Source organism: Plutella xylostella, chromosome 8, assembly GCF_932276165.1.
Source record: "Plutella xylostella chromosome 8, ilPluXylo3.1, whole genome shotgun sequence".
Lineage (NCBI taxonomy): Eukaryota > Metazoa > Arthropoda > Insecta > Lepidoptera > Plutellidae > Plutella > Plutella xylostella.
In genome coordinates, this window is record NC_063988.1 from 4089199 (window position 1) to 4104935 (window position 15737).

Below are 15737 nucleotides of genomic sequence, written 5' to 3' on the forward strand. Positions count from 1 at the left end.
CCAGCGTCGATATAAATAGAGCCGGCCGCAGCGCCGCGCACGCGTACTCGTTTGTTTGTAAATTGGGGATGATTTGACCTTTCTATTGCTAATATTTAGCCACGCGGCGTGAACGAGTGACGGTCGTCTCATGGCTCTTTTTTTTAATAGCAGTTAACTATGGATGTCATGCAACTCTTCGATATCGTGTGACAACTGAGCTATTACGTTAATTATAATGAAGAAACAAGGAATCACCAATATGCGGCACATTCACACTAATTAGGGGCGTATTACTGTACGTTTGCGGTTTATTTAATTACCAAGGAATTTCTACAAACACGCAGACTTTTGGGAGTTAAGTAATGATAAGTACCTACCTACCCAAGTAACATTTCATTAGAGCTTAGGTTGTAAGAAATGCCTTTAGGTTTTATAAGGGTTGTGAAAAGGTTAATGCTTTGCTATCTGGTCATATTGAGTACTTGGGAATGATTAATAAGTTCTAAAACCAATTGTTTATTAATACAACCTTGGAGCTGCTGATAAGAGTTTAAATTAACGTTATTTTAACTTGTGTTTCAAGAGCATATAGTTCTAGGATCTTATAGTTGTCGTAAACTCCTGATTAAGTTCTAGAAAAGCTAGCATTTATGCTAAAGTGAGAGCTTAAGGTTAAATTTTTAACCTCGATACAACCATACAGTTATGGAATGTTGAAATCACTTGTAAGTAATTTTTAAAACCTATCTTAAACCTTTAGGCTGATGAGAGTTGTCTAGGCAAACAAATTAGGACTACTTGGTGAAAACCAAAAGCATTAAGCACTGGCTATGAGCTAAAGGCATGATTTAAGTCTTTCAAGAATATTTTAAAGCTTTAGAGGCATCCTCAAAATATGTTTAATGCTTTTAAGTAATTTCCTAACGGCCGCCATATTTTTTCACTGAAATTTAAAATAAAAACTTAGCAAAAAGATACATTTTAATTAATTAGGCGAAAATTCAGTAGCGTGTGCTATATAATTCCAAATATATGTTTTTTTATATAGACAGTTCTTTTATTTCTAATATAACTTTAAACCAAACATAAAATTTAATCTATTTTTTTAATTAAAATATCTTCAAATTTATTATTTACAAAAGGCCCGTTACGTATACACAACTATTATCCTAAAGTATCACGATAAAGTGCTAGTCGCACAAGTTTTTCATATTTCCTGACTTCAGCCTAACTACTTACTGTATTTTTTATTAATACAACACTTATTAGTTAGCCATTTTGAATCTTGGAAAGTGTCAGGTAATGGCGCCATTTATTATAATTATTATAAAATCTTACACAGAAACATTTTAAAACCCGAGAGTCCTGGAAACGCATTACAAATATCCATCAAATATGTTTCAAGTTATAGTAGAGTTACATCCAAGACTAATTTAGAACTTAAAAGCTGTCTTCCAAGGTTATGTTAACGTTGTAATAAGGTTGTGAAGGTAATATTTAGGTTCTGTGCAATTAGATCAAAAGGTTCTGGGTTTGAGCTATAGGTTTTGCTGTAGCTCTCAGAAAGGTTCTAAAACGTGGGCCCTTTTTGCACTCAGGAGGTTAATATAAGGTTAATATAACGTTATTGAGCCTTCTAAGACTTACGAGTTGATTTCCATACAAAGGTTCTAGAACCTTTTCAAAACCTTTCTAAAACCAAAAATGTTACTTGGGTACTTACCTACTAACAAAAAGAAAACAATGTGGTGGAAGGTCAAGGTTAAGGATGTTATTACTGAAACTAAAGGGTGTTTCAAAGTAAAGTTTATTAATTCATTAAGGTTAGGTACCTATCTATAGGTATCCTATATCAGCGTTAGCCATTTTGTGGTTACTTAAATACAATTAAAAGACCGATCTAGAAGTAGTGCAAATGACGAAAAATAACTTTTTAAAATTGTAGGATACGCTTTACTAAGTATGTTTATAAACATTTAAGTATAGCAAAACATATGGGTAATTGGGCAGGTACTACTACTTAAACATAGGTAGAGGTTTTTTACAGGTTTAGGCCATAGTGAAACTACTTACATGTTTATAAATATGTCTATATCAATTCTCGCCAAAAAGTATAGGGTTGGAAATTTATCAGTGATCAACCAGTAAACACCCCGACATCCTTAAAAACGTCTCAAACCAAAGAAACAACAAACATGAAATTTCTTTGTAGTTTTCAGTACCATATTCAGTATGTACCTACGTTGGTTATTAATTTATGAATTTCCTCCGCTCCATCACTGAAACAAATCCATCTGTATTATATTTACACGTATCATTTATTGGATACTCATCAATCATCATAATAAAGGTACTATGAGTGACCAAAAATAAAACAATAATATATTTTTAGAATTCATAATGTTTACTTCAACAAAAATATTCCTTTGATTAAAGTTGTAATAAAACAATAACTAAAAAGAACGATTTTATGAAATTATATATACCAAACATAACTTTGATAAAGGGTGGAATTTTAAAGTGTTCGAGTCAAGACAGTATTGGATTACACCGCCATGCACAGTGATTACACATTTACAAAAAAACATAAGTTTAACGTTCACGTGGCTTTACGTATGTACATTTTAAACATAGCACAAAAAAAGTTTTATCAGAAGTTCAGTGAATGTCTTTGGCTCGATCACATATAAAAATACACCCTGTACCTATTTCACATGACCTTTTGCAACGAACGTAAGGAAAACACAATATGACGTAAACTACGAAGGAATGTAAACAGCTAAATGCAAAGAATAATTGTTACTGTAAAATATGAATATCCAATTATAGCCAATTGTAGAAAATTATTGGGGAATGGCACTAAAAAGTTTAAGAACGTAGTTAAATATTTATTAATAGATATATTAACCCTAAATAATAATAATTGTTAACCCGAATATTCTAATACAACACACTTTAAAACTAAAAACATAATATAAGTAATTCGATACCAACAAAAAAATTCATAATTTTGTAGTAGGTATACAGCTAATCCTAAAAATAAATATAAAATTTTGACAATACACAAACTATGATACTGGTGAGACAAAAATTTCAAACAAGTTCTATATTTTTTGTAAAAGCTCTAGCCAACAAAACTATGATCACAAAATAATTTGGAATTTCATAATGAACAAGGAAGCCGAAGAGTCATACACATTTATCAAAACGTATGATGATTGTGTACTGCAACAAATACGATATACATTAAATTTATTTGTTACAAATAATTATAGTTATGAAGAGCTTCTATTATAACAACAAAGCTGTGTACAGAGCAATTTTAAAAACCATTTGCTTATCTAAAATAGTTTTTATTACATTGAATTGAAACACCAATACTAGAAGGACGTTTGGATAAAATCACACCTAACACGTATATAATTTTATTGAAATTCTGCTAATTATTAGTTAATAGATACATTATTTAATACATTTTATTGCAGTGAATACAAAGTATGAAAAAAAATAGGAACCAAAAAGAAACCGGACAGTAATTTTGTGATCTTTGTTATCATGGCTAATAATGTAAAAGTGTGAGCAAAAAATCCATATAAATCAATATCGTTTTTTTTTTATACGAAGCTATAATTAGTTCTGCGATTGTTGGGATTTATGTTTTATCTCCCTGCATTTATGTCATAATGTATCTAATAACTTTACACGTTTACGGCTGCACACAGATGTTAGTTAGTAGGTATAAGTTGTTACATACTGCTTGATCCACGTAAAAAGTACCCTGACACCTTTTACTATGTTTTTAAAAGAAGTGGTAGTGTCTTGTAATAAGGTATTTTTTTAGTGAAACGCGGTATAGTGTAGTGTTGAGATTCAGACGCGAGACTGCGCGGGCGCGGCGCCCTCTGGCGGCAGCATGACCACGGTGTGCGCGGGGGCGGGGGCGGGCGCGGAGGCGGGGGCCGATGCTGTTGTCTCCATCTGCGTAGACAAGTATAGCATATTATTAGTCATACTATAGTAGGGAGACGTCTAATGGACTTCCCGAAGAAATAGTTAGAGGTCACAGATGCAATACACCCTTTTTTACTGTATCTTTTACGATGATTTCAAATTTGTGGTTTCTCGTAATGACTAATGTAAATTATACATTAATTTCCTCTGTGTCTTCTCCAACACATGATACTAGGTAGCGGAATTGACCCCACTCACACACGATGCGGCGCATGGCAGAACAGCGTTGAAGCACTTATTGGGGAACGCCTATCACCATCAGTGGACGATTAATCGTGATGATGATGACCCTAAAATATAATAATTGCATGGCCAACTCACAGCAACAGTAGTAGTAACACTCGGGTCAGCAGCAGCCATCATCGTCGCGGCGTGGTAAGACGGCGGGGGGGTCTGCTTCACCGCCTCGTCGTAGTCGGGCAGCAGCGTGGAGTAGTCGGGCGCGGGCGAGGGCGCGGGCGGCGCGCGCGACACCACGCCCTCGCTCGAGATCACGAAGGGCGTGAGTGACTCGCGCATGTGCACGCGCATGGTCAGGTACTTGTAGCAGCGCCACACGATGCTGATGCAGTAGCCCTGGAGTTGAGAAGTGTGTGAATATGAATGTGGAAAAGAAGTTAAATAAGGTAATGGATGAATAATATAACGTAAGAATGGAGTGATTATGCCATGAGTGATGACAGTATGCTGAGTCTGAGTGTAATGATGTTTGAATATATGAATTAACGTTTTCTTAAATACAATGCAGCGACTCTATCGGAATCATTTGAAGAAGATAGATGCAGCTGACAGATGGAAACTGTACCAACGGTAAAATATAAGCAAAGAACATAAAGCAGCCATGGATAACCAGACAGACAAGACGACATTGCGAGGGCTGGTCAGATAATATCGAACGAATGGCTGATGCCCACATACCTTCAGCAGCACGGCGGCCATGAACGCGGACAGCACGACCATGGCGAGCGCGGGCGCGGGCAGGCGCAGCAGCTCGGCGCGCCACGGCACGCGCTTCGTGGTCTCCTCCACCAGGTGGTGGATGGAGCGCAGGTAGCACAGGTAGCCGGTGGCGGTGAGACTGTAAGGGGGACGGGGGTTAGAGCGGGTTGGCAGTGACGAGTGTGAGAAAGTTTTACTGAGCTTATTCAGAGATGTGAACATTGTAGGTATTTTCATAGTGGGGAGGAGGACTTTGTAACTACGAAATTTAGAAGCAGAGTAGCATGTAAGATATAGGCATGAAAGCGAAATCAAAAAGTCATGTAACTTTCTAGGGCAGCATTTAAATTGCATCCGATTATTCCACTTGGTCATCAAATGGAAATGGAACGCATATCATGAAACGTAATTTGTGGCAAGAGGAAAAAGGACAATGTTTTCCCCTTGCATCATTTTGAGACGAATCGCGAGCCGTAGCGACGTTTTTGAAAGAGTACAATGCACGATGTTTTCCTTCACCGTAAGATTAGAATTTAAAAATAATTCTAATAAAAACACTCACACTGTGATGGCGAAGTCGAAGATCTGCAGACAGAAGAAGGGCAGCAGATGGGCCGGCTTGCCGCGCGCCGCGCCGTAGATCAGCATCAGGGTGATGGCCAGCGTGCACACTGTAAGCAGGGCACCCATGTCCACGTCATCTATACACGGGGATGGTGGCGTCAGTCGCATGAGGGGTGGCTGCTACGCTCTTGAGTCTATGGTCTATGCTACGCTACTGGGGGTTCTATGTAGGTATGTAAGTACTTGTGATGGATTCGGCTTTGGGTTGCTATTAGCATTATTTTGTATGGATGTAGGTATATAATAATTATTATCTGTGATATGTGCTTGTACTGAGCCATTTAATAGAAACCATCAGCGTGCACACTGTAAGCAGGGCATCCATGTCCACGTCATCTATACACGGGGATGGTGGCGTCAGTCGCATGAGGGGTGGCTGCTACGCTCTCTGAGGCTATTGGCTATGCTACGCTACTGGGGGCTCTAGGGGTTGCTACATATTGAGATGTTGTGACTGGTGCTTAGTGAAAATTCTACAGTATGCGAGTACTTGTGTGTTTGGGATTAGTTGAATTCGGATTTGGATTGCTATTAGCATTATTTTGTATGGATGTATATAATAATCGTATGATATTAGTTTATCTGTGACGTGTGCTTGTACTGAGTGAGTCATTTGATAGAAAGTTACATTATTTGTGACTCACAGCATTAATTTCATACCGGAATTCCTACAGAAGTCTTTATGGCGAAGCTAGGTTACAGATATGTATATGAAATAAATTAACTTCATAAAATAATAATGATGATGATGAGTGAATGAATTATTACTGTAAACACCGTTGAATACTAGGTAGCGTGGGTTAGTACTGTTATAGGTACTTATTATAAGTTTAATTTACCAGTAAATTATTATGTGCAGCATTTCTAAAAGCATTCTCATTTTTTAGATTTAACTAAGTAGTTAGATAATAACTTTGGAATTTACAACTATTGTTCTTATAAAACAATGAGCCCAAAGGAAATAATTGATAAGCTATGCGTGAATCACTCAACTACTATAGGTCGAGTCAGATACCATACATAACATCCTGAAGTTCAAATAGGCAAAAATTACGACAAATAAATTGTAAAGTGTGTAAAATTTGAATGCTGCACCAATTATGATAGAACATAGCTAATAAAACTCTCCCGATTGAATTACTTGTTAATCTAAATACCGCAATATCCATATAGGACTTACATGGCCACATACACACACAGATCCAGGCATCGAAATTATAACACTCACTTTCGACACAAAGCAACATTGCTTCTCTTTGAAGTAGAAGAGACTTCCTCTTTTGTAATTTAATAATAAATTTCTTTATTGAACTCAAGAAACCTCAGGATATCTTGTGTTTGGGTTGTATGTCTAGTTTATTAACCAAATCCAGTACTCACGGTAAATAAGCGAGTGGTCTCTCGGCGGCACATTAGACTGCGTGTAGGCGCTGGGCGGCGGCTCCACGTTGCTCAGCGGCGTGGGCATGGCGGCGCCCACGTCCCCGTCGCGCTGCAGCTCCTCCAGCAGCCTCGGGTCGCGCACCACGGCTGCCAGGAACCCGAGGGCTACTAGGTGCAGCATCTGTGGGCCGGGTGGAGGTTATAGTTTTTAAATTGTATTATAGGTCTAGGCCTAAAACCATTCCCTGAAGGGAGGTTTGTGATGAATCGCGATGGTTATAGGTAGACATTTTAATAAATTTTTCAGAGTATTTATCTTAATTTATATTATACTTAGCTTGCATATAAGAATTTAATATGAAATAAGAGAGTGGCAAGTACCGTGGCAATGAAAAATGCCCTTAGCTCAGCATAAGTTGGTATATAGGTAAATAGTATATGTAGCATTTTTTCTGATATTAGTTTGTAAATATCATAATCATCATCATAATATTCAACATTTATTACAATATTTGTATGGAACTTTCTGTCTTGTCCTGGCAAAATTTATAATATTCAACATTATCAGTTGAAGATAAATGGTGAATTCTGAGTATTTATCATACAATTTGTATTGTTATGTGTTTTAAATAGTAAGGTACTATTATGAAGCTAAAATATTAAATACTTTGTACTGTAAGTAAGTGTCTCATTTTACAGTTTGTTCACACAAGTTTAACAATTAAAACACTTGTGTATATAGTTTCAAACCATTGATAATTATAATAATTACTAACAATCACTGTGACATATTGTAGTTACAATTTACACAATAGCAGTGTCAGAATAGGCCCAATGTTATCAGTTCTTCCAGGAAAATAGTTTGAGAGAAACATATTTGTACCTATATTAATTGCAAAACTATTAAAACTGCACATTGTGGGCTGAACTATGATTAATAGTTAGGAATTATAAATAAAAAATATTATAAGTTAGATCTTATTGGAACATTAGGTATTTTATAAATTAACTGTGCATTATTTGGTTAAGTTTGTCCTAGACTTTGTGTTCAAAAATATTTGGCCTTAGAATTAACATGAATTATTGATATTTCACACTATCATTTGATCAAGACTCATACCAAGGTCAAACTCACATATAATGGAACAGTCTAACTGTAATAAGAAATACATTTGCATTTCAAGTCAAGTTTGATCATCTTCAATCCACATCTAGATAAAGGCTTCTCTCAAGGAGCTCTATAAAACTCTGTCCTCAAGAATTATTAGCATTTACAAGGTACTATAAGGACTTTTTTTTTAATGATTTCGCAAACATCCAATCAGTAGGTACATGTACTATGAGCAGTTGTGTTGAGAGACTTTGGCTTGGTAAGGTAGCCCTCCCACTGTCAGGCACCCTTTATTATTTAGTTCAAGTTTTTAGGAATTATACAATGTCCTATGTGTTGTTTTAGTTACTAATTCATAATATCCAGTTACATGTAATCTTACCAGATGCCATGAGCCCAGCAGGATGGTGCCGGTGCGCACGTGCAGGCAGAAGCAGCATCTCCACTCGCTGCTCCGTTCACTACCCAACTTGGGGCGGAACCTTAACATATTGCCGTCTGTTGGCGGAAGAAAAATTATAATTATTCAGTGATTCTAACAGTTTTTAAAAATCAACTTGCAACCGCGCAAAATAAGCAACGATGATGGTAAATTTGCCACACTAAGTTACAGCCTTGTAAAACAAATTGCATGGATTAGCAAAAAATTACACATTTCACAATTGATCAGGAGTGTAGGTAATTTCCAATTGTATGCACTTAAAGTAGTCAAAGACATCCATAAATTATTGTAGTAAGTGTAAAACAGGTAAAATGTGTTAAGTTCTCACGATTTCTTGAGTGGATTGCAAAAACCTTCACAAAATATCAACAGTGAGTCAGCTGGAGGCTCATGGAAAAATAATTACTTTACGATTAATAGAAATAACAAACCTAAGGACGCAATGATGGTTAATTTTTATGCGCACTTTAAAAACTTTATTGATTTGTTTTTTTTGCGAATAGGTTTATATTTTTATTTATTTTTGTGAAATTTGTGATTGTGAAATCTACGACACTTTTCGACGTCAAAATTAATGATCAAAGAGTATCTATTGTCTATGCTATTAGTGATGTAAACCGGTATTAATCGGCAACTATTAGACTCGAATGAGTAATCGAATCACGATTCATGCGATTTCACCCAGTGTGTTCCAATCTTTTCTAGTCTTGATGTTGGTATGACTGCCATAAAAAATTGCGAAATTTGACATTTCTATTGTCAAATGTGACAGATAATTATGAATAATATGAATGAGTGGGAGGTGAGGAAAATAAAAATATTTTTTTACAATATTCCTCTTTTGCCAATTTGTTTCTAATAAGTGTGAAAAAATTGCAGTGATAATGGAAAAGATTCCGGACCAAGTTGGATTCTTGGTATTGACAGAGGACGGAGCAGTCCTTGAGTCTGGCGGTGAGCTAGAGAACGACGAACGTGTGGCCACAATAATAACCGATCTCATCACTCTATCTAACAGGTGACTAATCCTTTGTACGTTTTAGCATCATTAAAACAATGCTTTACATAAGCTAATTATGTATTTCTATTTTCAGAGTCGATCCCGTAGCTTTTACCACTAATGAACAGTTCAAGAAAATTTCAATAACATACGACGACCACTGGTTTACGATCTGCTTATCTAACAAGAAAATTTACGTTGTGAAGAGAAATCTACCTAAATCGGAAATTGTGGAAGGAAATACTGTGAATGTCTGAAGATAAATTTAAAAATGGGGCGAAATTTACTAATGAGTAGCCTTGAAAATGCATCTTTTAACATAATTTTCCAAATAGTTTTTAGGTGTATAACCTTCATTATAAATGCTTGGGTTATAAGGAATATAGGTCATGAAGTCCTGGGCATAATGAATGTTAGACTTCTGCTCCTAGAAAGTACTATCTTGTTTTTAAGTCGAGAACCATTCAACAGAGCCTGCTTAGGCCAGAAAGATGAATTTAGCTGGAATCATATCATTAACCAAATTTGGCTGTCTGTCCCTCTCAGTTGTGTGCTTTCTTTAGTTTTTGTGTATGTCTGGTTGAATCTGTTGCCTCTTGGAAGCCCAGAGTATGCATTCCAGTATGCTTTTGGCTGCTGGAGTGTGGCATTCTCATGTGTCCTGGAGCTGTGTGCCGCCAACATGGTCCTTGTGGCACAACTCTTCTGCTTTGTGAAGCTTAAAGTTGCTCTTGACACTTTGCACATATTTGTCAGAACCACCCTGTTCCTCAGTATCATAGTCTATAACAGATCTTTGGCTCTTATTGCATTTTCAGTAGCACAAGTTGGTAGTATTGGAACCATAGTAGTAAGTTATTACATTTTCTTTCATTGGTATTTAAAAAATAAGCCTCTTTATGCTAAAGGTGCACTTAAAAGCAAGGTGGTCCCTGAGAGTATTTTGAAGAAATTGTATGAGAATATGGATGATTTCCACTTCACATCTTTGAAGGACTTTCTGCCAAAATGGCTTGGGAGTGTAAACTCAACATTCAGCAAGAAGTTGAGTTCCCTGACTGTTAGTTTTGCTAAACAAGGAGTTGTGAAGCAGCTGCTGACCGAGGGGGAGAAGTATGTGATGTCCGTCAGTCCGGTGATGAGCTTCAGTGAGCAAGCTACCTATGACGTGGTGAACAACCTAGGCAGTCTGGCGGCGCGGTTCATCTTCAGGCCCATTGAGGACAGCAGCTACTTCTACTTCACTCAGATGGTGAGCCGGGACCTGCCGCTGCACAAGCAGGATCAGAACAAGATTCAGGAGTCTTGCCACGTCTTGTCACAAATCTGTAAAACTGTCACCTCTATTGGTTTAGTTGTCTTAGTGTTTGGTCAGAGCTATGCCAAGACTCTGCTGCTCTTGTATGGGGGTGAGACATTTGTAGCAAGCGGGCTGCCGGTGCAGCTGCTCCGGAGTCACTGCCTCGCCATAGTCCTGCTGGCCATCAATGGGATCACTGAATGCTATGCTTTTGCCACAATGACTAGCACACAGTTGAATAGTTATAATTACCTCATGGTATTGTTCTCTATAAGCTTTCTGTTATTGTCATATGGCCTAACATATGTTTTTGGACCAGTAGGATTTATAGTTTCTAACTGTATAAATATGTTTGCTAGAATACTACACAGCATACACTTTATTGATGCTAAGTGTAGAGATACGGGTTACAAGCCATTAGATGGGTTGCATGTTGGAAAGATATTCCTATTGACATTGTTCACAGCTGGGATATTGTGCAAAGTATCGGAGAACAAATTACTGAGTACTTCTATAATTTTGCACATCGCCATTGGGGCTGTATTGTTCTTTTTAGTAATTTTGTCCTGGGTCTATGAAAACAAAGAACTTGTTATTAAAATGTACAACAAATTTGCAAGCAAAGATGAGACCAAGGTATCAAAAGACTAACATTCAGTTATTGTCAAGCTAATGTAATTTGTAAATAAGATTGGAAACCTATAATACTGTTAAAATAAAGTTTTTTTAATAAATTTTAAATATATCTTTTATTTTAATAGATCTATGACAGATTGCATGATTTGCATAAATAACAATAATATGAACAACAGTTAAAATATTTAATCTTATCACATATTAGGTTGGATAAAAGAATATGCCCTTCATTTGAGCCTCGCATATCCTTTTCACGTCATCTGCAACAAAGAAATAAAGTAATGTAAAACAAGGATCAAAGTTCTCAGTAACATAAAAACACAGGTTACAACTCTGTTGGCCGCCTTCGGGTCTTTGATCGCCATCTATGGATTAATATTGTCGTGGTAATAAATGATGGCAGTAATATACCTGCAATTTCTTTTAAGTTGGCGCTTTTCTGTTGGATGATCACGTAAAACTCTCGTTCGTTGGAAGTTTTCCCAGTTATCCAGTATTCATCAGGAGTCTTGATTATTATTTCTCCATAACTGCCCAAACTGTAACATCAGAAAAAGTTCAAGATTAATTTAAATGCGAGGACTTGGAACATGTAATATTTAAAAAATAATTAAGCTCTGTTCAGTACCTTTTCTTATCTGCATGAATGCCAGCGATAATACTCAGTACTTCCGGCTTTACTGCAGTTGATGGAATCAATTTATTTGTTGGTGACTGAAACAACAGTGAAATACAACAATTAATTCATAGAAAGAAATATGAGCTTTGCAAAATTTAAGATTTGCCTGTGTATTTTTTATTAGAAGCTGATAGTTCCTCTCAAATTTATTTTGACACATTTAACACAGTTCAGCGAAATCACTTTACACAAACGTCTTGGGCACATCGTGTGAACGGCTCTACTTTCATCACATGGCCTTCATATATAATTTCCAGAAATACCAGGCTAACTTTATGAAACTGTCATCTTTTACCCACAGTCAAACCAAAAATATTGGTTTTGTAATGTATAAGTACCTAATACTGCAATGTTTAATAAATATGTAGTTAGGTACTCACCGAGGTCTTAAACGCCAGGTTGAGCCTGTTGTAGTAGAGGAACTTGGCCTCAGCCCCCGCGAGCTGTGCGTTCTGCAGCGCCGTCAGCGCCACCTGCTCGCTGACGGCGGACGCGATGGCGGACAGCTGCGGCCCGATGGTGGCGTCTAGGGCTCGGAAGGAGTCCAGCTCTAGGGTTGTGTTCACTGGAATTATATGATCAAAATATGTATTTCAATCGTGAACATTAGATCTTAACAATAGGGATGTGCTACTTGATTACCCATATTGGGCACTGCAAAGTGTCAATACTGTCTGTTATATTTAAATACTTACAATCTATAACGTTTTTATTTTTATGATTCTGTTGGTAAAGTTAAACTTAGATTTACAGAACTTGATATGAACTGATAACTATAGTCAGCTTGCTAACAAAAATACACTCTTATAAATACTTTGTTTACTTGAAACCAACATACAGAGTGTCAGTAGGTAGGAGACTATTTGGATCTTAAAAAACAATCTATAAAGCTAGCCTAGCAGTAAGAAAGCAAACTTAAAATAACAAATTACCATCAACAGTAAAACAGACGGTAGCGCTCAAGGTCCTATAGATGACCAGGTAATACTGCTTGGTCTCGCTGTCCCCCTCTCTCCTCAGGTACACTTTGTTGAGCTTCAGCAGGTCTTCCTTGGTCCGGATTCCCTCCGGCGGGCTGATGAAGCGGCCGTGCCTCTGCGCCGCGGCCACCGCGCCCCCCTGGATCTCCTTCTCCACTTGTTCCGGTAGCAATGTTTGGACCAGGTACTGGTACAGTGTTAGCATGTCTTTTGATGCTAGGCCATTCCTGTAAGTGTTTTATTTTGTTTAAACGTTGATCAAGTAGCAAGTGGAGTAATAGTAACTTAACTGTTTTAAATAATTTGTACTCTTTACGTGAAACGTAATAATTGTACATATGTATTTATATGTGTATAATAAATGACTTGAAGTCACCTCTGCTCACTTGAAAAAAAGCATAATACTTACCAAATTAGTTGGTCATTATAGACAAATGAGGCACATTTGAAGTCAGGGTAAGTGACCTCAATTAAGTCTATAAAGCATAATACTTTGAAGAAAGAATTCTTGTCCAGCGGCAGATAGTTGATCCCTTTTATTATGTCTGAAATATCGTGTAAGATACTCTTTGAAGTTATGTACTGCAACAAAAATAAAAAATGGCTTTATCTAATTGTATTGTAATACAGCACTTAGATAGTATTGAAGTTATGACCCATGAGGGATTACTATAAGCTTTAATTTTCAAACTTACTGGTGTAAAGAAATGTTCACATTTATCATATAAGTCTTCTATGGGAATGTCTGAAAACTGTCCTAAGAAGAGCTTGAACATGTTGTATGCTGAAATGAGTACATCATACATCACGGTGGGCTCCACCTAGAAAGAAAAAGAAAGGTGTAGTTAGAGGTTTGCAGTTTGTTTTTCTTAACCTTCATAGCTGTTAAGTAGATTAAATGATTTTACGCATAAGCGGTATCTTGTCAATATTACTACTTTTAAGCAAATAAATGTTTTTTTAAATAATTTATTTATCCCAATTAAGTACATGTTTTTACTTAATCTATCTAGCCACTATGGAAAACCACTAGGTTTATGTGTAGCATCGAGTGTTACTGGTATTTCAACTTGCTTTACTTTACTACATACATAAGTTATATGGGTCCATGATTTGAGTAAGAGGAAGTCCAAAATAACTTGGGTTGACTATCACTTAGTCAAGGCATAGGTTGTGTTGTAACAAGAGATAAAAGAGCTGGCTGGTGGCTGAGGGAACTACAGTAACAGGAGAATAGCATTTGGGAGAATACTTACTGTATCATTTTTAGTGTCTCCCACAGAAGACAGAGATTTGGTAGTGTATGGTATCTGAACAATCTGAAAAAATAAAAATGCAGTTTCAAAAAGAACATAAACTTAATGACGTTGGAGCACCCCTCCCATTAGTTTACTACAAAAAATACAGTTTTCAGTATTAAAGTGTAATTTAAAATGTACATACCAATACCATCCAATAATCTTTTTCTGGTTGATAGAAAATGTATCTCTTTGTTTGTGTCTGTAGAGCTTCACAAGGCTCAGATGAGAATGTTCTGGAAAATATACATTATTAGTAACTTCACCACCATCAAAATAATGAATATTCATTTTGGCATTCATAGCATGTATGTTGGAGGTATTCAGGTGTTGAAACATCTTCCCCATTTATTTCAATAGTTTGTGCTAGTGCTATCCCCATTGATGAGCATATAATTTAACAACAAAGCTATGTAGAGGGATTTGAAATATATGACTTATACAAACTGTAGTAATCTGCATATTACAAAAAGATAAAATCATCTTCATTATCAAATAATCTTCACTGCAGAAACTGATCTTTTTCCAAGGAGGATTGTATTTTTTTTTCAGTCCAATCCATGTTTTCTACCACAGGGACAGTTTTGCTTCATAGAGATATTTAGACCTATTTCATTTAAGTATCTAATTGATTCTTACGACATGAACTTGATCACAGCTTCGCAAAGCCCTACTTGTATTTTTCTAGCATCTAAGGTTACTTCATTAGGGTGGTAGAACAGTATCTTCTTGTGTTCCTGAAATACCAACATCAGTTATAATTTGAGTAGTTTATATGGTAAAGTATGTTAATAGTACACTTCAATGTAAGGTTGGATATTGTTTGGATTAAGTATGTTTTGTAATTATGCTTACCTCCCCTTCTTTTGGTCCAAAATTGGAGTTGAAAATAAAGAAGGATACGATTTTTGATTTTGCATCAATCATGTTAAGATGATTTTTACCCAGACAATAATGGTGGTTAAATAAAAATTTAATTCACTTCGTTATTATTTTATTTTAGGACTAATGGTGTTTAGTTATAGTTAGGTAAACAAAATAAAATAATATTTTTTGTGTTTTGAGATTGGTTTTGAGTGACTGAGTGTTGTAGAACTTCAAAATGTGACACTTCTCACAGATCAACTGTCATTTGCAGACTGCAGAATAGAACAGTTACTCCATTACTGAGAATAATAATAATGGATAGCCACGATATTCAAATAAGTAGATCTTGGAGCATCATGTATGGTTCATCTTGGTTTCAGCCATTAAAATTAAGATTTATGTTTTATACCTAGTTTTATACTGAACAAATTACACATTTCCACCACGGCTGAATAGTAAGCAACTTCTTTGCCTGTATTATCTAT

General features: G+C 36.3%; 4 protein-coding genes across 4 annotated transcripts; 2 read left to right on the forward strand and 2 right to left on the reverse strand.

Annotated features, from left to right (window-relative positions):
* Positions 1-3852: 3852 nt before the first annotated feature.
* Positions 3853-9084, reverse strand: LOC105389448 (lysosomal-associated transmembrane protein 4B). Its single transcript, XM_048622543.1, has 7 exons — positions 8924-9084; positions 8433-8548; positions 6937-7120; positions 5495-5633; positions 4912-5071; positions 4261-4569; positions 3853-3960 (listed from the first exon to the last, which is right to left on the reverse strand). Exons 2-7 carry the CDS (start codon positions 8538-8540, stop codon positions 3853-3855), a joined length of 1008 nt encoding a protein of 335 aa, XP_048478500.1. The 5' UTR covers positions 8541-8548; positions 8924-9084.
* A 188-nt stretch (positions 9085-9272) lies between these two features.
* Positions 9273-9758, forward strand: LOC105389434 (ragulator complex protein LAMTOR4 homolog). Its single transcript, XM_011560538.3, has 3 exons — positions 9273-9294; positions 9372-9510; positions 9587-9758. The coding sequence occupies exons 2-3, from the start codon at positions 9377-9379 to the stop codon at positions 9747-9749; spliced, it is 297 nt and encodes a 98-aa protein (XP_011558840.1). The 5' UTR covers positions 9273-9294; positions 9372-9376; the 3' UTR covers positions 9750-9758.
* Positions 9759-9763: 5 nt separating this feature from the next.
* Positions 9764-11533, forward strand: LOC119690293 (protein RFT1 homolog). Its single transcript, XM_038114735.2, has one exon. It carries the CDS (start codon positions 9764-9766, stop codon positions 11441-11443), a length of 1680 nt encoding a protein of 559 aa, XP_037970663.2. The 3' UTR covers positions 11444-11533.
* Positions 11523-15458, reverse strand: LOC105389433 (vacuolar fusion protein CCZ1 homolog). The gene is made up of 11 exons (XM_011560535.3): positions 15241-15458; positions 15025-15122; positions 14531-14621; positions 14344-14406; positions 13783-13908; positions 13497-13669; positions 13040-13314; positions 12488-12672; positions 12057-12142; positions 11840-11967; positions 11523-11688 (listed from the first exon to the last, which is right to left on the reverse strand). The coding sequence occupies exons 1-11, from the start codon at positions 15310-15312 to the stop codon at positions 11630-11632; spliced, it is 1356 nt and encodes a 451-aa protein (XP_011558837.2). The 5' UTR covers positions 15313-15458; the 3' UTR covers positions 11523-11629.
* Between the last annotated feature and the right edge of the window lie 279 nt (positions 15459-15737).

Coding starts and splice junctions, on each gene's coding strand:
- LOC105389448 (XM_048622543.1), bottom strand. CDS start 8,540: ATGTTAAGGTTCCGCCCCAAGTTGGGTAGTGAACGGAGCAGCGAGTGG. Junction 5,072..5,494: donor TTCGACTTCGCCATCACAGT/GTGAGTGTTTTT, acceptor TCCCCCTTACAG/TCTCACCGCCACCGGCTACC. Junction 4,570..4,911: donor TGGCCGCCGTGCTGCTGAAG/GTATGTGGGCAT, acceptor TCTCAACTCCAG/GGCTACTGCATCAGCATCGT.
- LOC105389434 (XM_011560538.3), top strand. CDS start 9,377: ATGGAAAAGATTCCGGACCAAGTTGGATTCTTGGTATTGACAGAGGAC. Junction 9,511..9,586: donor CTCATCACTCTATCTAACAG/GTGACTAATCCT, acceptor TTCTATTTTCAG/AGTCGATCCCGTAGCTTTTA.
- LOC119690293 (XM_038114735.2), top strand. CDS start 9,764: ATGGGGCGAAATTTACTAATGAGTAGCCTTGAAAATGCATCTTTTAAC.
- LOC105389433 (XM_011560535.3), bottom strand. CDS start 15,312: ATGATTGATGCAAAATCAAAAATCGTATCCTTCTTTATTTTCAACTCC. Junction 14,407..14,530: donor AAGATTATTGGATGGTATTG/GTATGTACATTT, acceptor TTATTTTTTCAG/ATTGTTCAGATACCATACAC. Junction 13,909..14,343: donor GAGACACTAAAAATGATACA/GTAAGTATTCTC, acceptor TTTTCTTTCTAG/GTGGAGCCCACCGTGATGTA.